This window comes from Mytilus galloprovincialis, chromosome 13 (assembly GCF_965363235.1).
Source record: "Mytilus galloprovincialis chromosome 13, xbMytGall1.hap1.1, whole genome shotgun sequence".
Classification (NCBI taxonomy): Eukaryota; Metazoa; Mollusca; class Bivalvia; order Mytilida; family Mytilidae; genus Mytilus; species Mytilus galloprovincialis.
This window is the reverse complement of record NC_134850.1, coordinates 41,635,014-41,660,225: the sequence shown is the minus strand read 5'-3', so window position 1 is coordinate 41,660,225 and position 25,212 is coordinate 41,635,014. Positions and strand designations below refer to the sequence as shown.

The following is a 25,212-nucleotide window of genomic DNA, read 5'->3' as shown; positions in this document are numbered from 1 at the left end:
ATTGTAGGTTTACAGTGAACAATCTTGTTACAAGTAATAAGTACTTAGTGAACATGGACCTGATGGCTTGTTATGAAGCTTACGGTGCCTGTGCTTTAGAAGAAACCATCCTCACTGACTTTGAACTTTTGAAGCAAGTTTGTGATAGGGCAACAGGCTTTATTAATCCACTGTGTAAGTTTTTATTTACATACCTTTCATTACTATCTTGTTCTTTCTTTTTTACTTTTATTGCAAACCAAAAAAAAGTTTGCCACAGATTCATCTCCTATTGGTCAATCTATTTTAACTTTTGTCAGTTCTATTGTGACCCATTGAAAAAATACAATAGCTATTGTTATCTGTGTAGTTTATTCACTGGGACCTTTAAATTTCTTTCAAGAGAAATCTATCACTCATTGATTAATTTAACTGAGTAAAAAAATATCTCATAAATTGATGAAAATACATGTGTTATATTCAAAAACTGCATGTGATGTTGTAATTAAATATTAATAATATATTTTCAATCAGTTCAATTTAAACACTGATTTAATCATAAAAAGTTGATTTCTGACAGATTTTTTAGCATTGTTCCTATTGAAATTTGCAATTTTTTTGTTCTTTTAGTTATAAAATACATTTCAGAAGGCCTTAATTTGAACATAATAATTTTCCAGTTTTTATTTGTCAAACACAAAAAATAAACAAATTTAAATAGGAACAATGTTGAATTTTTTGTCAGAAATCAAATTTAATTAAATGATTGAATCACTGTTTACATTCAACAGATTGAAAATATATTATTAATATTGAATAAATACAACATCACATGCAGTTTTTAGTATAAAACATGTATTTTCGTCTATTTATAAGATAAGTTTTTTACTCAGGTAAAATAATCAATGAGTGATAGATTTCTCTTGGAAGAAATTTAAAGGTCCCAGTAAATAAACTATTGTAGGAACTTGCCTATTAGTCGGGAAATTGGGAGTAAAATTCCTAATCCAGAGAGGGGTACCGACTAATAGACGAGATCCAGCGACCAGAGGAAAAATCCAAGCTCGAGAAAAGTGGTCAGGAGTGAATTTCCTGGTCAAAACTACGTTGGTGATTGCCAAATCTACATAAATCCCTAAATAAAATGTTTTTGTTGAAAATAAATAACTACAATACTGTCTTTTGTGTTTTATTTGTTCTCTGTTAACCTTTTTTGTCAGTTTGTGTTGAATTTCCGACTGTTTCCAGTTGTGTATTCATTTTGGGAAACGGACAGAAAGTCACAGGACATAAAGTCACAAATTTGGTAGGACAAAAAGTCACACCCTACAAAATCATTGATGCATTACGTAAACAACACATGGCTAATCTGTAATCAAACAGTGAACAAAACAACAGGAATAAATACATCTTTATTATTAACAGCTATATAAATTATCATAATCAACATCAACTAAATTCAAACCAAACAAACATTCATGCAGAAAATGAATATAATTCCTGGATTTGCATTGGTTTTACCGGCTTTCAGTAACTGTCAGCTGCAAAAAAAATGTCAAAATTTTGTCCGACTTATACGAGGGTCAAGACTAAATCCTTAGAATTTGGAGCTGAAAAGGTCAACCGACTACCGACTTATAGTCGGATCAACTAATAGGCAAGTTCCTACGGTACACAGAGAACAATAGCTATTGTATTTATTCAATGGGACAAAAGAACTTACAAAAGTTTAAATAGATTGACCAATAGGAGATGAATCTTTCAAGTTTCATTTAGTTCGCAATAAAAAGTGATTTTTTATTTTGTTTGAGAACATTTTAAAAAAGTTTCTTCATGTATAATGTCCACTTTATAATATGAGAATTTTTTATCCGATTCTTGATGAGTTTTTTGTTTTCCTAAAGAGTTAAAATTGAAAGTTTTCAACAGAAAAGTATTTTGCTAATAGCTTACTGTGTAATAATAATAAGAAATATCTCATTACAGTTTCATATAGTTCATGGCTGTCATCAGTTGGTCTACCAGCCAACACTTCACCCCTACCAGAATGGGCCAGTCTACAACTGGTCGAAGACCTTGATGTTAACAATTACTTCAGTCTTGATGACAAGTGCTACAATGTTATGACTCCATTTATGACTGCAACGGCAACAAATGGCTTCAATAATGGTAAGTAGATTGAATTTTTTAGCCACTATGTATACAAAAAGTAAATTGTGATGTATGTGACAGGATTGCTTCCCTTAGAAAACTTAGTAGATACTTAGTCAGCCGTAATCGGTTGAGCTAAGGAAGTACTTCTTTAGCTCAGTCGGTTAGTGCGCTGCCTTGTAACACAGAGGTCCCGGGTTTGAGTCCCGGTGGAGACAAGCAATTTTGTAATGAAATTCGAGCTCTCCGGTTACATGTATTTTAAAATTTGGAGGGATATAAAAATGCAATGGTTCATATTGATGAAAGTAAGTAATTGAATTCAAGCTGAGCTGGAACTTGTTTAAATCTTGCTGTAAGTAAAGTTTCCTGAATCAAGTTTCTTTGCTTACATTTTTTAAATTTTTAACATCTGTCAATTTTTTTAAAGTCTGTTACAGTGTAAAAATATCATTCACTGGAAAAGGAAATGGAGAGGTTTGAGAGGGATGCAAATGAAGCTCTTTCTGTCTGTGGAACAACACAATCACGAAAGAAAATTATATTGTGTAAAATGCAAAGTTTTGTTTCTCTTATAATAATTATAATAAGATTTTATTAACGTATATTGCAAACTGTAAACATATAGATACAAATTTTATTTTTTTGTTATTCAGAATGTGGTTCATCAATTGCACACAATACATTTACACCAGCTGATACCATAGTATGTAGTGTCCCAACAGACTGTAATGGGGTACGATGCTGTGTTGATGTGCCTAAGCTTAATTCATCACTGGAATATAAAATGATTGTGGACACATGTGGCAACAGACTGCGTCTTAAAGTGGACAAACTGGAAACTGAGATATCATTACATGCTTATGACTTTGGATCTAGTGGCAAATTCTCCTTATATGGCTTGGCTGAAATAAAGTAAGTTTATGATAGGATAAGAGAGGGGCATTATATTTAAATGTCTGTCCATCTGTGTATCAGGTTAAAGTTTTGATTTAAGGTAGTTTGAGGCAACATAAACTTGAAACTTAGTACATTTGTTTATTATGAGGTAAACTGTTTATGCAAAATTAGGGTTTTCATGTTTCACTGAAAATAGAAATGTGATAGGGTGAGGGTGCATGGAGTCCTATGGACACATTCTTGTTTTATAATTTATTTTCTCCATACAATTCAGGCTTCATTTTTGCTTTTTATGCCCCATTTATGGGCATTATGTTTTCTGGTCTGCGTCCGTCCGTCTGTTTGATCGTTCGTCTGTCTGTCCCACTTCAGGTTAAAGTTTTTGGTCCAGGTAGTTTTTGATGAAGTTGAAGTTCAATCAACTTGAAACTTAGTACTCATGTTTCCTATGATATGATCTTTCTGATTTTAATGCCAAATTAGAGATTTCCCCCCATTTTCACGGTCCACTGAACATAGAAAATGATAGTGCGGATGGGGCATCAGTGTACTGGGGACACATTCTTGTTTAAACTCAAAATATTTCACTTGATAGTTAATAGTTTTATATAATCAAACTTAAATACAAAAGAACTGCTTCAATTGTTTAGTAGTAAAATACTCTGAATGTCAAGGTTTGACCACTGTTGTCCTGTAAACTGTTAATCTTGACAATAAAAATCCAGGTCAGCACATGAGTCTAGGACAAAGTAGTCAATATTCATGCTAGTGATATTTTGGTCCTGAATATATGAATACATTTGATAATTGATGCTGAATATTAAACAGCCTTTAATTATCCCCTGTCGTAGCCATTTCATTGAAATCTAATTAAAATAAAACCTCCCTAAACAATTAGGAAATGCAGAAGTGAAATTGTTATTGATACAGAATAGGTAGCCATTTTATCTTATAAACCATGAAAAATTAATGTAACTTATGAATAATTTCATAAGACATCATGTGAAACAAGCTGAATGTTAAATTCTATTATTTCTACAGTTATAGCATATATAGAGACATAGATGTTTATCAAATCAATCTGAAATCCCCCCCCCCCCCTCTTAAATATGAAACTTACTTTTTTTTACTACTTTCATATTTCTTTTTTATAGTTACCTAGTAAGCAATCTGTTGCTAAGTAACCAGTATGAAATTACAATGTCAATAAAGTTCTGCCTGAATGCTGATACCTCATTGGCATGTGACCAGGAATACACCATCTTTAATAAGACAGTCTTTGATAAAGAAAGCTGTGATTTCAATACAGACTTCAAGGATGCAGGTGAGAGAAGTAGTCGGGTTTAAAAAATGAAAATAATATTTATAATTTTTTTGTGTCAGAAGACTTGGAACTGCTTTTCTGGATTAACCTTTATTGAGAAACACTCAAGGCCAAAAAATTGCAAGCCAAGGATGTGAAGAGCTGTATGACTAAAAGGGACTTAAAAAAAATAGCCAAATCCATCTATGGTCAACTTTGGCTGAGGGAGCTGGAGCCTAGTGGCGGATCCAGAAATTTTTAAAAGGGGGGGTTACAACTATATGTCCCCATTCAAATGCATTGATCGTAAAAAAAAAAAAAGGAGGGCCCCCCCCCTGGATCCGCCACTGGAGCCTTAGTTCATTTAAGAATGTTAAAGATTTGTTTTCTAAACCAGTTAAATTGAAAATGAGATTAAACTAAAAAAAAAACAACAAAAAACAATGTACTGTTGGATATTTTCGAATGACAAGATTGTTTACAAGAAAATAAGAAAAATAAATTTAGAAGCAGTAAGAAAATCAAAATGCAAATTGTTGTTATCAGTATTAAATCGGTTTGAATTGTGAGTTTAAATTAATGTCGCCCTGAAATTGTGGTTTCTTTGATAATGTTGTCTATTTTCTAAGCATGACAAGTATGATAAGAAGATTACCATATTTATTGATATAGCTGTTCTTTGTTTTCTTTGCTATATCAATAAATATGGTAATCTTCTTATCATACTTGTCATGCTTAGAAAATAGACAACATTATCAAAGAAACCACAATTTCAGGGCGACATTAATTTAAACTCACAATTCTCACAAAAGTCTTGGTTAAACAACTATGTCAATAGTCGATGCTGAAAATTTATTACAGTTTCTATGTTTTCTTTTCAGGATTCTCTCTATCCACATGGTTAGCAGATAGAAGTCTTGGTTAAACAACTATGTCAATAGTCGATGCTGAAAATTTATTACAGTTTCTATGTTTTCTTTTCAGGATTCTCTCTATCCACATGGTTAGCAGATAGAAGTCTTGGATAAACAACTATGTCAATAGTGGATGCTGAAAATTTATTACAGTTTCTTTGTTTTCTTTGCAGGATTCTCTCTATCCACATGGTTAGCAGATAGAAGTCTTGGATAAACAACTATGTCAATAGTGGATGCAGATGATTTAATACAGTTTCTTTGTTTTCTTTGCAGGATTCTCTCTATCCACATGGTTAGCAGATAGAAGTCTTGGATAAACAACTATGTCAATAGTCGATGCTGATGATTTATAACAGGTTTTTTGTTTTCTTTGAAGGATTCTCTCTATCCACATGGTTAGCAGATAGAAGTCTTGGATTAACAAATATGTCAATAGTGGATGCTGATGATTTAACACAGTTACTACAGATAGATGATTTTATGGAGTATTCCAACATTTGTAACTTTACTGGATCACCCTATGTTGGTGCTGTAGATGGATGGAATAATGGTTTGTATCATAAATTAGATAGGGAGAGTGTAGTGGTCAAGTATATATTGTATTCCAACATTTGTAACTTTACTGGATCACCCTATGTTGGTGCTGTAGATGGATGGAATAATGGTTTGTATTATAAATTAGATAGGGAGAGTGTAGTGGTCAAGTATATATTGTATTCCAACATTTGTAACTTTACTGGATCACCCTATGTTGGTGCTGTAGATGGATGGAACAATGGTTTGTATCATAAATTAGATAGGGAGAGTGTAGTGGTCAAGTATATATTGTATTCCAACATCTGTAACTTTACTGGATCACCCTATGTTGGGGCTGTAGATGGATGGAATAATGGTTTGTATCATAAATTAGATAGGGAGAGTGTAGTGGTCAAGTATATATTGTATTCCAACATTTGTAACTTTACTGGATCACCCTATGTTGGTGCTGTAGATGGATGGAATAATGGTTTGTATTATAAATTAGATAGGGAGAGTGAAGTGGTCAAGTATATTTTGTGTTCCAATATTTTTAACTTTACTGGATCACCCTATGTTGGGGCTGTAGATGGGTGGAATAATGGTTTGTATTATAAAAAAAGTGATAAAAAGAGTGAAGTGGTGAAGGTTTTGGCTTCAATTTATTATATTCAAATTTTTGTAAAAAATGTAGATCATACGTATATTTCAACAGTCAAGTATGAAAGTTTCAATGTAAGTGCTATTACTATAATTGACTTTAAGTGTTTCATGAGAGTTTTTTGTCTCGTGTACAATTACCTAACATCCTATCTTTTCCAATTCATTGTTTCAGAAATTAAAGTTGTTGTTTCATCTATTAAATGGAAAAAATCTTCTTCTTTTTTTTTTTTGCCAAAAGAAACCTGTTTCTTGTTTAACCAGAAATAAAATTACATTTCTTACTGACAAAAAGTTAATCTTAAAAAAATCTCAACTAAAAAGATTAATTTTCAATGATATAAAAATATACTGTAGTCACTAAAATGATCAGTTATAAACTTCTTGTTAAAATGGCTGTATTTTGATAATAATTGATAAAATTGTACTTGTAGCTTGAAGTAGTCTTACATCTATTAAATTTGGTTTCTCTTTCTATCAATATATAAAAATTTGCTTTTTGGGTAAAGATTGCATGAAATGCAATCAAAACCCTATGTTACTGACTCATACCTGCCAACTGTCACTATTTGTGGGGGATTTCCCCCATAGAGGCTCCCAAAATTAAATTTTGAAAGAGCAATTTTGTCCACAATTTAAACAAAACAATTAATTTTACAATGACTTTCAGCTTATAAAAGTATGGAGAAGCCAAAAAACAACATTTAAATGTATTTGCCGGCCCCTTTGAAGGTTTTTTAGGACTATGACAGCCATCTTGCACGCAAAACCCCCATGGGCATTTTGAAAAGTTGGCAGGTATGCTGACTTGATATCTAAGTCTTCCAAGGATGATCACTACTTTTGAGATACACATAATATAATGCATTGATCATACATGTAACACTCTAAAATATCCTATCCATGAACATTTCCAGAAATTTATCAATGAAATATATGCTAAGATATTAAAGTTACAAAATGATGTTATACTTGTCAAGAAAATTACATAACTTGTGCAAGGTGCAGGAATCTAATGTCTGTTCTAAAAATATCAATGATGTCATTGTTCAAGTAATCTTTAAAATTGGAGTTATCTTCCTTTGTCCGTTATTGTAGTACAACAAATTCTTTACACAATGCAATATTTATACCCCCGCTTTAAAAAATGGGGGGTATACTGTTTTACCTCTGTCTGTCAGTCCGTCCGTCCATCAGTCCGTCCATCAGTCCGTCCGTCAGTCAGTCCGTCCCATGAAACTTTCGTCACATTTTTCTCAGGAACTACACATCCACCCTTTCTGTAATTTGGTATCAACATTTATATATGTCAGCCATACCGTGTGATGCGTTTTCAGATTCATCACTTGACAACTTCCTGTTTACCGAACACTTGTCTGATTTTACACATGATAGCCAAGTTGAAAATTTTCGTCACATTTTTCTCAGGAACTACAATATAAGGATTTCTGAAATTTGGTTTCAGGATTTATATAAGTCAGCTATACCGTGTGATGCGTTTTCAGATTCATCACTCGACAACTTCCTGTTTACCGAACACTTGTATGATTTTACACATGATAGCCAAGTTGAAAATTTTTGTCACATTTTTCTCAGGAACTACAATACAAGGATTTCTGAAATTTGGTTTCAGGATTTATATAAGTCAGCTATACCGTGTGATGCGTTTTCAGATTCATCACTCGACTACTTCCTGTTTACCGAACAGTTGTATGATTTTACACATGATAACCAAGTTAAAAATTTTCGTCACATTTTTCTCAGGAACTACAATACAAGGATTTCTGAAATTTGGTTTCAGGTTTTTTATAAGTCAGCTATACTGTGTGATGCGTTTTCAGATTCATCACTCGACAACTTCCTGTTTACCGAACACTTGCATATTTTTACACTATTAATATTATCCACTTGCGGCGGGGGTATCATCAGTGAGCAGTAGCTCACAGTTTCACTTGTTAATTTTACTTCCCACTGATAAATTAAAGCAATCTTTACTTTTCAGTGCTTACAAGCACTTTAATTTTTCTAATGCATAACATAATAAAAATATTCTATTACAGAATGTAACAATGTAACATCAGGGGATTTAACTCTTCTACCTTCATCGGATTTACTGTGTCATATTGCTACTGATTGTAATGCTGTTTCCTGTTGTGCCAAGTCTGATGTTTTGAAACGAGACTTTTTTGTTGCCGTGACCATGAATACTTGTAGCTACACGCTGAAGATACAGTTGGAAAATCTGATAATTGATAAGGATTTACTGAATTATGCTTGGGGTATGTTACAGAGCACCAGCTTTTTCACAAAAAATCTTTAAGAGTAAAACTACTCATAAGTGATGAATGTTTCAATATATCTAATCTAGATGATTTGTGAAAAAAAATCACAGGAATCATTTCTCTCCATTTAAACTGCTCTCTTCAATGGTGAATTTTACATGCAGAGTTATATAATGTCCTTAACCTTCAAAATAGATTTTTTTTTATTTATGTTCTTTACCATGGACTAAAATATTGTCATATTTTAGTTTACAAAATTTGTTCTTTCAGGAAAAGGAGTAGGTCCGATAAGAGTCGATTTTGGCCTCAAACTTCAGGTTCATCTCCTGAAAGCTTTTGATAACATTTTAAACTTTTAAGTGTCTAATTAAGTAGATTCAATTAGTTTATGTGAAAGATTTGGTCTGATTTAGTCATTAAAGACGCTCAAATCTAAGCTTAAATATTAAAAATCTATCAAATATGCCATATTATGTCACTTTTCAGATGGTTTTTGTCAAAAATGAAAGTGTCCGCATCCGTGTTCATCCTCAACCTTTGTATATGTTATGTACCATCATAAAATACAACTTACATTTAAATATTAAGAATGAACACTTCCATTTTAGACGAAAACCGTCTAAAAATTAACTCAAATGCTTAAATTGTGAAGATTTCAGTAATTTAGCATGACTTAATGATGCTAGTATCCGATACATGTGCATTGTATGGTCAAAAACAGCCCATATTTATGTAACAGAAGTATTCTACTTTCCAATAAATAGCTAAAAGTTTACATTTTAACAATTTTGTAAAACTGCTATATTTTGGGGCCAAAAAGGGGTCTTACTGGACCTACTCCTTTATGAAATACTCTTGATGTAAGCAAAAAACAATCTACCATGTCATATGTGTAGAAAATTTATAAGTACTATTTCAGACAGGTGTTTGTATGAATACCACACTTTTAATAGTGGCTCATTGAATCAAAGGTATATTTTCTTAGTGAGATGGTTTTTCATATTTTTAATAATCTTGTCAGGATTTTAATGTACTCTCTTACATAAGTTTTAATGAAAACAAACATTTCATCTTCTTTTACAGGAACATCAGAATACCTGAACCTCTATGGAGTTTTGAGAGTCATGTATCGTGTAAACCATGTTGCGTCAATGAAACACTTTAATGTTGATTTAACTATCAAATTTTGTTTTGAATCTGGAGCAGGGTCTTGTTTACAAGACTATACCATATTTACCAGTAACAGACTTTACTATCCTGAGTGTACAGAGCCTAACTTACCTTTCTATGGTATGTATTGAAAATTGACTTCATCAAAATTAAAGATAATTATTCCCTCTGCAATTTCCATAAAAGAGTTGGCTTTGGGAATTTATTAACTATTTTTGTTCCATAGGTATTCATGATTAATCAGTTCTATTTTTCTCTCTTATTGTGAAAAATTTATATTTTGGGGAATAAAACAACTAATTCATAGCCCCATTGCTGTCTATGTTAAATTCAGTGACTTCAAGCATTCATAGCTATTATGTTTTAAGTTCAAATAATGTGACAGTCATTTTATGTCAAAACTATACCTTTTCCTGATTTGTGGTGAACAATTCAACATACCTTTAATTGCATATAAGAGTGCTTTGGTTCCAGGAAGTTGGGTAGTACAAAACCAGGTACTTTTTATCATCTGAGCAACAGGGCAAATATGCCCTCCTATTTTATTTTCATATATTTTTGATTATTTAAAAGAAACTTTTAACAAGAATTCTACAGTGATCCCAAGTCCCAAATATTTTACTTATTGACAAAGTGGAACTATTTTGTTTGAAATTTGTACTACTTTCTTGTAAGTGTTTCTGACTGGGCCAAATTAGTGGTTTTATACCTATTATAATAAAATAGGCAGATTTTTTAAGATTGACCAGAGATTACAGGCATTATATGTGAAACTAATAAAAAAGTTTATACAACCATAACTTTATTTTACATTTTGACAGGAATAACCTTTGACTATTGGAAGCCAACAGTTTGTTCCCAGTTTTCTACAGGAACATACGATCAAGGTATAGTTATATGATTTTTTTTGTATTGTTATTAATTAATTTATGATTAAATATGTTGTAAAATAAAAATGAGTTACCACCATCAGATATTACAAACAATTTATACAAATAAAGTAGCGTGTCTTAATAATCTATTTATACAAAATAGATCCGCTAACCAATATACTCACAGTAGCAGACCATTTCTTAATTTTGTCTTGGTCAACCTGCATTGCAGCACCTACATACTGTGGTTTTGTCAAAGTTTGCATATAACCTAATAGCAAATATGTACTTCGTTGAACATTTAAATTCGTGGTTCACCTGTACCAAAGAAATCCACGAAAATTGATATCCCACGAATAATAATGAATCCACAGTATTGGATATTAGTTATTTGTTTATTTTTAATATCAAGGAATATTTGCCACAAGATGCTAAGCATACAAAAATTGTACAATATTTTCAACTGGATGTTAACCAAATGAAAATCAATTATTCCTTCATCTAAATATCATTATATAAAGGGGACAATGTTATTATTGTAATTTTATAGGCTGTTCTGGTGTAACCTTTACCACCTATGCTCAGACGAGATGTCAGATGGCTGCTGACTGTTTCAGTGTGACATGTTGCTTAGATTTGGACTTTGTACCTGGTACACGTAACACTGAGCTGACATTTGCTTTGGATTCGTGTGCTGATCAAATTGACTACACTCTAGAGAGACACACTTGGACAAGAACTGGACTGAATTCAATTGATGGTATTCACTTTGTAATGGGACCATTTAAAATACTATAAAGGGTTGAAAAGATAATGATGCCATGTTAAATTCTTTATTTTTGTCATATGTTTTAGAAATTTCAACATTGGGAGATTTTCCTTATTTAACAGTGATTTATTGTTTTTCCTTCTATTAATTTTTATACGGCCGCAAAAAATTTTGCGGTCTTATATTGGTATCACGTTGTTGTCGACGTCGTCGTCATAGTTGTCGTCCGAAGACATTTGGTTTTCCCACAATAACTTTAGAGAAGTAAATAGAAATCTATGAAATTTAAACACAAGGTTTATGACCACAAAAGGAAGGTTGGGATTGATTTTGGGGGTTATGGTCCCAACAGTTTAGGAATTAGGGACCAAAAAGGGGCCCAAATAAGCATTTTTCTAGTTTCCAAACAATAACTTGTGGAAAGGTGTATGGATCTCTCTGAAATTATACTATAAGTTTCCATACCACAAAGGGATGGTAAAAATTGGCTTTGGAGGGTTATGGCTCAAACCGTTTAGGAATTAGGGGCAAACAAGGGGGATAAACAAGGGTGTCCTAGTTAAGTTAATGGACAATTACTGAAGTACAAAACATAATTTAAAAGCAGTGTAAGGGAAGTAATTCAAACACAACATTTTGAATTACCTCCCTTACACTGCATGATGTATTTAAATGGGTTATTATGGTTGCAAACTCCATTGGAAATTTGAGATTATGACCATATCTTAAGGGAAAGAATTTGTTTTTGGAAAAGGGGGGGTGGGGAGGAGGAGGTTAAAAAAAATTGGGAGTTGGGGACAATTTGTTTTCAAGATTTCAGAAATTAAAAAGAAAATTTCTTCAAATATTTTTTTTTATTTTTGCAAAAAAAAAAGAGGGGGGAGAGGAAGGGGGGTCAATTCACAACAGCATAGTGTATTGCACAAAAGCCAAAAAATGAATATAAATTCAAATCACATAACCAATTCTAGTTCTTTGACTACAGTTATTCTGTGTCAGAAACCTATTATGTGTCAAATATTTAATTAAAATCCAAATTCAGACCTGTATCAAGTGCGAATATTGTGTCCATTTTTGCCCCAACTGTTTAGGGTTGGACCTCTGCTGTCATATCCAGCTGCACTCGGCGAAGCAATTTATTAAAGGTTATTATTCCAAGGCTAAAAAATGCATAAAGAAATGATCAATAAAACTGTGAAAACCATGATGAAAATTGATTGTAAACAGGAATGTTGCAAATTAATCAAGTTTTTTAAATTTGATTTTTACAGGAATTGAACAGGTTGAATCATTGTCGAGCTCATTCATGTTAAACTTTACCCTGGACACAACAACATCAGCTACAGCTTACAAGACTACCATAGGATTGACTGCATGCTACATTTCTCCTGGAACATGTGAAGATTATCAGTTACTGACAGCATCTGACCTGAAAAAGGGAACATGTGCAGGACGTAGGAGACGTAGACGTGCAGCAACAGAGTATGTAGTGAAAATAGTTAACTTTTTAGGGCTGAATTTTGGATTCAAATAAATTTGTGAGTTTACTATCTTGCCATGTATGTAATTCCATCAGATCTGATTTTTTGGGTAATTTTTTTTTTTAAATATTGCATAGATATGTACTGCTTAAAACAAAGCAAAGGAGTAGGTTCAGTAAGACCCCTTTTTGGCCCCAAAATATAGCAATTTTACAAAATTGTTTAAATGTAAACTTTTAGTTATTTTTTGGAAGATATAATGCCTCTGCTACATAAATATGGGCTGTTTTTTGGCATTACAACGTACATATATCGTGTACTTGCATCATTAAGTCATGCTAAATTACTGAAATCTTCACAATTTCAGCATTTCAGTTAAATTTCAGACGGTTTCCGTCTTAAATGAAAGGGGCCGCATTCGTGTTCATTCTTGGTATTGAAATGTAAGTTGTGTTTAATGATAATACATAAGATATATAAAGGTCGAGGATAAACACGGATGCGGCCAATTTCATTTTTGACAAAAACCATCTGAAAAGAGACATTTTTTGGCATATTTGATAGATTTTTCATATTTAAGCTTGAATCGGAGCATTTTTAATGACTGAATCAGTTAAAATCTTTCTCAAAAGATAATTGAATCAATTGAAATAGACATTTAAGCGTTTAAAAAGTGTCCAAAATCTTTCGTCAGATGAACTTGAAATTTGAGGCCAAAACCGGCCCTTACCGGACCTTTGTTTTTATGATCCCAATACAAATGAAAGCAATCTTTCCCTTGCAGTGGTCACAAGCACTTTAATTGTTACATTTACTAACATATTGAGTTTACTTTTTCATTTTGGTACAGTGAAATTTGTCAGAATTACATAATTTGGACTTAGAAATAGGTGAAATTGTACTTGTCCAAACTCTTGTTGTAATGCCTTAAGATCTTCATCTAATTTTTTGTTTTGCTACATTGGTGTATAATGAAGACTGCAGATCAAGTTCATGATTTGTTCTGGTTTAATTACCGCCTTTTGACAGAAAAAAAATTAAAGAAAATTGTACTTTGTAACACTTAAAAATTAATGTATACTTTTATTTGCAAAGACATACATTTGGAAATATTGTAAACTAACTAATAATGTACTTTTGGGAAAAAATTATATAAGTTTTTTCTCTTTTCGAATGCTGTTTTTATTGATTTTCTAAGGGTCGACGTCAAAGACATGAAAACAGGCCTACAGATATTGACAGATAGAAATGCAACTGAAGCAGAGAAGAACTTTTATATTGCTGCCTGTATGGACTACAGTGTAAGTATAATGCCCAACCATCAGCAGCTTGTATGGACTACAGTGTAAGTATAATGCAATAGTCCCAACCTTCAACAGCTCGTATGGACTATAGTGTCAGTATAATGCAATAGTCCCAACCTTCAACAGCTCGTCATGTAGCTTTTTCACTCTGATGCAACTATAAGCACAATCAATCAGTTAAGAGATAACTGTATTGTATTTGAAGCTTTGCGGACATCCATCGGTAGTTTTACTGTCGCAAATTTAGTTAACCTGGTGACGCGCAAAGCTTCAAATACAATACAGTTATCTCTATTCTAATGAAAAACAAGTACATAATTCAATTTCAATCATTATTTCAGTGTAAAATTTTCATTAAAGAAAATTCCGCCAAAAGATGTTATCTTCTTTGGCCCCTAAACTAGGTGACGTCATAGGTATGCTTCCGGCGTCAAACGTAAACACCGGGCGTTTTCTGGCTTCTTGGACGCAATAAAATTTGATAAAAAGATGATTTCTAGGTGCAACATGTGAGTTTTTTAAAATAAATACAACATCACATGCAGTTCTGTGAGTAATTACACATGTATTTTCATTAACTAAGAAAGTCATTTTTTTACTCAGTTAAATTAAACAATGAGTGATAGATTTCTCTTAGAAGAAATTTAAAGGTCCCAGTGAATAAACTACACAGAGAAACATAGCTATTGTATTTATTGAATGGGACAATAAAACAGACAAAAGTTTAAATACCTTGACCAAGAGGAGATGACTGAAAACTTTCATTTGGTTCGCAATAAGGTTTACATTAATTCAACAGCAACCCTATGACAAAAGCATCCAAAAACTTTCTTGATATACATGTATGTTTTTGGAATTGATTTTGTGGGAAAATCTTAGCTCTTTTTAACTGCTTTCTAAGAACAATACTGTGGATTCATTAATTTTCCTTTGTATAGAATTTCTTAGATTCATGAAAACTTGCATTTTTGTGGATATATGATTTTTTGGTTTTGTTAAAGTCTGCACACAAGTCTATAGACAATTTGTAATTTGTTGAACATTTAAATTTTAGGTTCACATGTTCCAACAGAATCAACGAAAATTGTATCCTATGAATAATAATGAATTCATAATGCCTCTCTTTCATTTGAAATCTTTATATAATTTTAATAGTAACATATATTGATTGTGTTTTTTTGTGGTATTTTAGAAAAATAGTAAGGATTATTCAGTAACAGATATTGATGATAGTGATGAAAAAACTGGCGGAAAGTCTTCTCTGAAAGCTCTTGGAAGTGGTATGCCCACAACTGTTGGTGTGAGTGGAGAAGTATTCAGTGGAACCTTTGCAGTACAGGGAGGTAAATTATAAAACTAAAGGGAGCTAACTATTACAGTTGTGACGGGATTGCTTCCCTTGTGTAGAAAATTATTAGCCAGTAGTTAGAGGTTTAGCTAGGGACGTACTTCTTTTAGCTCAGTCAGTTAGAGCACTGCCTTGAAACACTGAGGTCTTGGGTTCTATTCCTGGAGGAGACCATGTGATTTTCTATTAAGAATAGTGCTCTACTTTTACACAGGAAAGGGAGGTAATTATGTAAGTACAGGGAGGTAAATTGTGAACTGTTAATAAAAACCTCTTTGTAGGTAGTTTTATTTTAACATTGAGAAATGGAATTCACCATTGGGGACACCAAAATCAAGGAAACCAAACATAGGATAAAAACATCTTAATTTTATGGTTAATGACTGTAATCCCCCTTTTTTGCCAGGGAGCTGAAATATTATATTCCACACAGTTATATTTTATAACATGTTTTGTCTTCATTATATCACTTTTATTTTTCTAGGTGAAGAAATTTTTAAGGAACTGGATTTTGCTGTTACTGGTATAAAGGATGCTTATGCTATTGGTCAAGGATTGTCAGAGGTTGGAGCCAAACTTTTAGGAGAGAAGTTAGCCAATATGACAGTTGGTGACATTGAAACATTAATGGACTTCAAGAACGTTGATCCAATATTGGTGGCCCAGCTTATGAAAGATTTGAGAGACTTAGCAAAGGCATTGGTATGTTTTTCATGCCCCATTTATGGGCATTATGTTTTCTGGTCTGTGCGTCCGTCCGTTCGTTCGTCTGTTCGTCCTGCTTCAGGTTAAAGTTTTTGGTCGAGGTAGTTTTTATACGCCCGTTTACAGGACGTATTATGGTATACCTCTGTCAGTCTGTCCGTCTGTCTGTCCGTTGTCAACATGTCGGACATTAACTCAAAAAAGTTAAACCAATTTGCATTAAACTTTGGTGAATTGTTTATATCTATTGACGTGAGCTCCCTTTCGATTTTTATAAATTTTAGATTTTACGTTTACGAGTTATGGGATTTTATTCATTAAAAAAGGGGGGATTTTCCAGTTTTCGGACAATAACTCAAAAATGCTGTCAGCAATTCACATGAAACTTTGGTGAATTGTTTATATCTATTGATGTAAGCTCCCTTTTGATTTTTATAAATTTCTAATATGACATTGAGAATTAATTGAACTTTATTTGTTTATAGACTGACAACAGATTTACTAAGTATAGTGCAACAGCACAGTGTATTGCACAACAGCAAGAAATATTTAATTGAATATAAATTCAATTCATATAACCAATTTCAAGTTCTTTGACTTCATTTATTCAGAAACCTATTATATGTCAAATGTTTAATTACAATCCAAATTCAGACCTGTATCAAGCTTGAATATTGTGTCCATTTTTGCCCCAACTGTTCAGGGTTGGACCTCTGTGTGCGTATCCAGCTGCGCTCAGCGAAGCAGTTTATTGATGAAGTTGAAATCCAATCAACTTGAAACTTAGTATACATGTTCCTTATGATATGATCTCTCTAATTTTAATGCCAAATTAGAGTTTTTACCCTATTTTCACGCTCCACTGAACATAGACAATGATAATGCGGATGGGGCATCTGTGTACTTGGGACACATTCTTGTTGATAATGGGTCAGCATAAGACTGTGTTAATATATCTGTTCAATTTTAGAATTTAAATAAAAGGACATATGGGATATATAAGTCAATGAGACAACAACCCTATGGTAAAAACATCCAAAAGACATCTAAAGGGCTAGCTTTCCTGCTTATATATTGTATTATTGGTTTCAATAAAAATTAAGATGATAATTTTATCAATATGAGTCAAGCACTAGAAGGAGTACCACTTGGTAATTTTCACCGAAGTTATGGCCTTTGGAGAAGTGAACTACATGGAAAACAGAATATATCGTGATTGTACTAATCCTTGCAATTTTTGAAGTTTTCAATAACTTGATATGCAAGGTTTGTAATACCAATACCCAGGTTATCTTATTTAATTTTGAAAACAAGTACTGTTTTTGTGAGTTATTTCCCTTGGAAATGTTAACTTTAGGGAAAGTCAAAACCTACATGTAAACACTCATTAGCGCTACAAAGATGTATTTTTTTTGGTGGTGTACACTTAAATCATGGAATAAAGTAGGTTATATAATAAAAAAAAGAAAATAATATTTAATAGAGATGATCTTTGGTATTCATTATGTTTTTTTCAATTTTCTAATTTTAGTATTCTGAGTTCCTGACTAAGCTACTGTCCAATGGTGATGAAGTGTTCAAATCCTTTGACTTTACACTGGGGGGAGACTTTAGTTTCCCTAAACAGGATATAACACTGTTTAAATACAGTATCCACATGTTAGTGGGTGGAATTATACCAATGCAGTTCTGTAAGTAATTGTAAATTTATTTGTATGTTCCAGTCCAAACATATATGTTGTTTTTAACCAAAGTATATTGCATATTTCCAGCTAAATATCTTTAATATTAATACTTACAGTTAATATCTTTAATATTAATACTTACAGTTAATATTTTTATCCTTTTAAAGTTCTTCATCTGAGTATGATTAAACAATCCATAGATTCAATACTGTGGATTCATTATGATTCGTTGGATACCAATTTTCATGGATTCAATGGGTACAGGTTAAACACAAATTTAAATCTTCAACAAATTATAAATTTGTTTATTCTTTGTCAGTTTGTTTTAGATTTATGAGTTTGACTGTCCCTTTAGTATCTTTCGTCCCTCTTCTATAGGCTTGTATGTAGACTTTTGCAAATCCACAAACATATAAGTTTTCCTCAATCCATGAAAATTTATACCCAAGGAAATAAATAAATCCACAGTATAACACTTTTACAAGAGCTTTAAAAATTTCAGAAATTGATAGATTTTTCTGACCTCGTGAAAAATTACAAAAAAAACAAATTTTCACCTATTTTTAGACACCTTGGTAAAAACACCAGTGTGTGTAATCTTCATCATTTAATATTCATTGTTTGTTTAATTGTTTTGTACTGTGTACAAAACAATATGGCTGCTCTTAATAAAAATACATATTATTTGGATTGAATTAAAGACTAATATAAATAAGAAGATGTGGTATGAGTGCCAAAGAGACAACAATATGCATGTTTTTAGTAGTTTTAGAAGAAATGTTGCTAAAAAATTGGAACTTCAAATTAGCATGTACTGTGGATTTATTATTATTAGTGTGATACACAATTTTCGTCAATTTCATGGGAATAGGTAAACCATGAATTTAAATGTTCAACAAAGTACAACTCCATATGTTTGTATGCAAACTTTGGCAAATCCACAAAATCAAATATACACGAAAATGCCATTTTTTTTCAATCCATGAAAAATTGGTACCAGCAAAAATAAATGACAGTAAATATTTTAATGAAGCAACTTTACATTTAGTAAGACCCTAGGAACATAATTTCTACACAGGATCTTATGATAATACAAAATTATGTTTTTATGCCTCCGCATTGGGGGGACATATTAATTTACCCCTGTCCATCTGTCCGTCTAGATGAGAATACATTGTTTGTCCGGCTATCTCCTCCTAAAGTTTTGGAGGTACAACTTTAATATTTTGTAGGATGTTCGAACACATAATGAATTACAGCAAAGTAAGACCTACAAATAAGTCAGCATGACCAAAATGGTTAATTGACCCCTTAAGGTGTTATTGCCCTTTATAGTCAATTTTTAACAATTTGCATAAATTTTGTAAATATTTGTAAATTTTTACAAAATATTTTCCTCTGTAACTACTGGGCAAAATTCATTATAGATAGAGATAATTGTAAGCAGCAAGAATTCTCAGTAAAGTAAGATCTACAAACACATCACCATCACCCTCTAGTTTTAAATATTCTGAGAATGACAGTAGTCAATTTTTTGGTACTAGCTGCATAAAGAGATCATGGTTTGTCTGGCTATCTCCTCCTACAGTTACATCATCATACATAGTGTTAAATTTATAATTTCCTATGGTCAGGCGGGGGCATCAGACAGCTTACCCATTTCAAGTTGTATGCCAACATCACTGTTTGTCAAATCTAAATTATGTGGAACTATACTCATGCATATGGCAGAGCAGAAAGAAGGGGGGGGCATTGTCCTTGGTATGTTTCATAGTAGGTTAAGATTTTGGGAAATAAGAGTAACATCCAGGAAAGTTTGTTGTTATTTCCAGTGTGAGACTAAATTTTAATGTAAGTTTTAATAAAATTTCAGCATTTGGTGCTGGAGCATACTACGGAATGAAGTTTGAAATTGCAGCCAAGGTGTTAGAAATGAAGGCTATATGTGGTGTAGAACCTTATGCTGGAGTGACTGTCTATGGTGAACTAGGTATTGGATTTTTACTGTATGGAAAACTCCGTTTAGAGGGAAGAATTATGGACTTGCGTTTCCCAACAACAGCTGAGATTACATTCAATAAGTTCCCTCTAGATGTTGGGTGAGTAGCAAATATATTTTTATTGCCTATAATTGCTTACATCCACATCATTTGAACTTTGGTGGAAAGTTGTCTCATTGGCATTCATACCACATCTTCCATTTTTTTTTTAAAGAGACCTGAATAAATAATTTTGTAGAGTTTGTTTTGACTTTGCAGATGCATTAAATGTAGAAGAAGCAAGTGTTCAATAAATGTGGCTAGTGCCTCATAACTTGACCCCTTTTTGTGGTGCTGATGATTTGTGGTGACTAGTTAAATTATTTAGCTAGTGCCTCATAACTTTGCCCCTTTTTGTCATGCTGATGAATATTTGCATTATCTGATCTATTCTTTACAGTCTGGTTATGTACTTGGCTCTGACCCCAATAGAGCTGAACTTGTATGCCCTGGTGACCCTAGAGGTCGATCTTGGTATTACTAGTTTTAAGAAAACCTTGTTTAAAGCTAAACTATGGTCATACAAGGCTCCAACAATTACTAAGAAACTGATCGACAACAGGAAAGATGAAGAAGACAAAACTCCTCCAGATATTTCACCATTTACTGACGATGAGATTCCAGGAAGAAGGAGAAGGGTAATATGATTTTTTTGTTTTGAACTTTTTATTTAAATCCTTTAAAAATGTTCTATAGTTCGATGTTAAAAACTTTGCTTTTTTCTAACTGCTAGGTAAAATCTTTTGAATACATTTAATTGATACATGGTGTTTCAGAAGTTGTGTAGAAAAGTGAAGAGAAAAGGGAAAAAATTGATGATAAAAAAAAATCCTAATGATAAAACACTAAAGAAAATTGAAAATATAATTGAGCAACATGAGATATCTTTCAGCATTCTGAATTTCACCGCACTTTAATGATAAGAATCCATAACTTACAACAAGTAACTTTCTATATTTAAATATTTAGACCACAGCAAGTTGTGAAGTGGACCAGATAGCAGGTAGAGATTATGTTGAGCCAATGTTTGAAATCGCTGTTCGTGCTGAGGATGATCGAAGTGACGTGGCTTACTTCCTTGATGTGGGAACAGTACCGGGAGGAAAAGATGTAATGGACCAGCATACTCTAGGTGGACCAAAGACATCAGTTGATGAGGCAAGTCTTTATAACATGCTTGTTTCTAGTATTCAGGTGATAGATTTTTATTTCAAAGTTTTCATAATTTTATTACTTCATCAAAATTGTATGCCAAAATGAATACTTTTCTATTGCCTGGTCTTTGAGATGTCTATGCAAAGATATATATTTGTCTTGTCTTTGAGATTTGCATGTAAACATATATATTGTCTTGTCTTTGAGATGTCTATGCAAACATATATATTGTCTTGTCTTTGAGATGTCTATGCAAACATATATATATTGTCTTGTCTTTGAGATGTCTATGCAAACATATATATTGTCTTGTCTTTGAGATTTACATGCAAACATATATATTGTCTTGTCTTTGAGATTTACATGCAAACATATATATTGTCTTGTCTTTGAGATGTCTATGCAAACATATATATATTGTCTTGTCTTTGAGATGTCTATGCAAACATATATATTGTCTTGTCTTTGAGATGTACATGCAAACATATATATATTGTCTTGTCTTTGAGATGTCTATGTAAACATATATATATTGTCTTGTCTTTGAGATGTCTATGCAAACATATATATTGTCTTGTCTTTGAGATGTACATGCAAACATATATATTGTCTTGTCTTTGAGATGTACATGCAAACATATATATTGTCTTGTCTTTGAGATGTCTATGCAAACATATATATTGTCTTGTCTTTGAGATGTCTATGCAAACATATATATTGTCTTGTCTTTGAGATGTACATGCAAACATATATTTGTCTTGTCTTTGAGATGTACATGCAAACATATATATTGTCTTGTCTTTGAGATGTCTATGCAAACATATATATATTGTCTTGTCTTTGAGATGTCTATGCAAACATATATATTGTCTTGTATTTGAGATGTACATGCAAACATATATATTGTCTTGTCTTTGAGATGTACATGCAAACATATATATTGTCTTGTCTTTGAGATGTACATGCAAACATATATATATTGTCTTGTCTTTGAGATGTCTATGCAAACATATATATATTGTCTTGTCTTTGAGATGTCTATGCAAACATATATATATTGTCTTGTCTTTGAGATGTCTATGCAAACATATATATTGTCTTGTCTTTGAGATGTACATGCAAACATATATATTGTCTTGTCTTTGAGATTTACATGCAAACATATATATTGTCTTGTCTTTGAGATTAACATGCAAACATATATATTGTCTTGTCTTTGAGATGTCTATGCAAACATATATATATTGTCTTGTCTTTGAGATGTCTATGCAAACATATATATTGTCTTGTCTTTGAGATGTCTATGCAAACATATATATATTGTCTTGTCTTTGAGATGTCTATGCAAACATATATATATTGTCTTGTCTTTGAGATGTCTATGCAAACATATATAATGTCTTGTCTTTGAGATGTACATGCAAACATATATATTGTCTTGTCTTTGAGATGTACATGCAAACATATATATTGTCTTGTCTTTGAGATGTACATGCAAACATATATATTGTCTTGTCTTTGAGATGTCTATGCAAACATATATATTGTCTTGTCTTTGAGATGTACATGCAAACATATATATTTGTCTTGTCTTTGAGATGTACATGCAAACATATATATTGTCTTGTCTTTGAGATGTCTATGCAAACATATATATATTGTCTTGTCTTTGAGATGTCTATGCAAACATATATATTGTCTTGTATTTGAGATGTACATGCAAACATATATATTGTCTTGTCTTTGAGATGTACATGCAAACATATATATTGTCTTGTCTTTGAGATGTACATGCAAACATATATATATTGTCTTGTCTTTGAGATGTCTATGCAAACATATATATTGTCTTGTCTTTGAGATGTACATGCAAACATATATATTGTCTTGTCTTTGAGATTTACATGCAAACATATATATTGTCTTGTCTTTGAGATGTCTATGCAAACATATATATATTGTCTTGTCTTTGAGATGTCTATGCAAACATATATATTGTCTTGTCTTTGAGATGTCTATGCAAACATATATATATTGTCTTGTCTTTGAGATGTCTATGCAAACATATATATATTGTCTTGTCTTTGAGATGTCTATGCAAACATATATATTGTCTTGTCTTTGAGATGTACATGCAAACATATATATTGTCTTGTCTTTGAGATGTACATGCAAACATATATATTGTCTTGTCTTTGAGATGTCTATGCAAACATATATATTGTCTTGTCTTTGAGATGTCTATGCAAACATATATATTGTCTTGTCTTTGAGATGTACATGCAAACATATATATTTGTCTTGTCTTTGAGATGTACATGCAAACATATATATTGTCTTGTCTTTGAGATGTCTATGCAAACATATATATATTGTCTTGTCTTTGAGATGTCTATGCAAACATATATATTGTCTTGTATTTGAGATGTACATGCAAACATATATATTGTCTTGTCTTTGAGATGTACATGCAAACATATATATTGTCTTGTCTTTGAGATGTACATGCAAACATATATATATTGTCTTGTCTTTGAGATGTCTATGCAAACATATATATTGTCTTGTCTTTGAGATGTACATGCAAACATATATATTGTCTTGTCTTTGAGATGTACATGCAAACATATATATATTGTCTTGTCTTTGAGATGTACATGCAAACAAATATAATATCTTGTCTTTGAGATATTAACTTGTATAAAGGAAAACCAACTTTTTATGAATGCCTAACAGTGATTTAGTTTTAAGCCAAGGACCAGATCTGTCGGTTAACATCCTGGATAATTATATAAATCTATACAGAAAGAGGATCACTGCAAACTTAATCATCTGTGGATTCATTTTAATGGGTACCAATTTTTAATGTATTTTCATTGATACATGATTTTGTTGTTTAAGAAAAATTCTGCATGCTAAAGCTTTAATGTAATTTGTATTACATTGAACATATGTACTTGTAGTTCACTTAAAACAATGAAATCCGCAAAAACACATTTCTCCATGAATTTGAGATGAATCCACACTATATTTTAGAGAAGAAAGTTTCCAGTTAGTATGTTTAAGGGCCAAGATGTAATGGATACTGTTTGATGTTAAATGAGCAACATAATAGCTGGTACACGAAGTCTTATTGACACTTATAGTCTAGTTAATTTTTTATGTTGTTTTTTCAGAGACTTAGTGCTACTGGAGTTCCTCTGTATTTTACAATGTATGCACAAAATGACGCTGGTGAGCGCTCCATGGCAACATGTGATTTACATACATATGATGTAACTCTTCCCGGTGGACGATTCACAGAAGACTTTTTATCAACCAGTAATCCAGCCGTGATGAAGGCATCTGTTGTTGTTTATGAAGACTCAGATATAGAGTTGACACAAGTAGGATTGGGATACGGAAAAGATGTGTGGGGTGATCAAGTAATTCCATGGAACACTGTCAATGTGAATCCTGATGCCTATGTACCACCAGATCTAAGTAAGTAATTGAGTGTCTCTGTAGGCGATCAAGTAATTCCATGGAACACTGTCAATGTGAATCCTGATGCCTATGTACCACCAGATCTAAGTAAGTAATTGAGTGTCTCTGTAGGGGATCAAGTGATTCCATGAAACACTGTCAATGTAGATGCTGATGCCTATGTACCACCAGATCTAAGTAAGTAATTGAGTGTCTCTGTAGGGGATCAAGTGATTCCATGAAACACTGTCAATGTAGATGCTGATGCCTATGTACCACCAGATCTAAGTAAGTTTACAGTTACACTTAAAAAAAACTGTGGATTGAAGAAAGATTGTTATTTAATGGTTTTGCAAATGTTTGCATACAAGCCTATAGGAAATTGCCAAAATTTGATTGCTAGAGCTTGCAATAAGACATTAGGGTTCTTATTGTTGGACAAAATTAACAAAAAATTAACAAAAAATATTTTTGTGTTTGAAATTACATGAACTGATTAAAAAAGATAGAT

At 32.2% G+C, this 25,212-nt stretch overlaps 2 protein-coding genes across 2 annotated transcripts in view; both read left to right on the top strand.

Annotated features, from left to right (window-relative positions):
• Nucleotides 1-10: 10 nt before the first annotated feature.
• Nucleotides 11-24,749, top strand: LOC143056308 (uncharacterized). The gene is made up of 18 exons (XM_076229393.1): nt 11-174; nt 1,966-2,148; nt 2,787-3,045; nt 4,185-4,354; nt 5,627-6,256; nt 8,487-8,705; nt 9,792-9,998; nt 10,700-10,765; nt 11,301-11,510; nt 12,791-13,001; nt 14,199-14,301; nt 15,497-15,647; nt 16,137-16,354; nt 17,889-18,048; nt 19,916-20,141; nt 20,482-20,719; nt 21,051-21,239; nt 24,413-24,749. Exons 1-18 carry the CDS (start codon nt 54-56, stop codon nt 24,725-24,727), a joined length of 3,876 nt encoding a protein of 1,291 aa, XP_076085508.1. The 5' UTR covers nt 11-53; the 3' UTR covers nt 24,728-24,749.
• The window catches only part of LOC143056307 (uncharacterized), a 62,479-nt gene continuing 62,015 nt past the window's right edge, over nt 24,749-25,212 (top strand). Inside the window, exon 1 of the mRNA XM_076229392.1 lies at nt 24,749-24,809. The gene's annotated coding sequence lies outside the window, so the exon portion shown is untranslated. The remainder of the gene's footprint in view (nt 24,810-25,212) is intronic.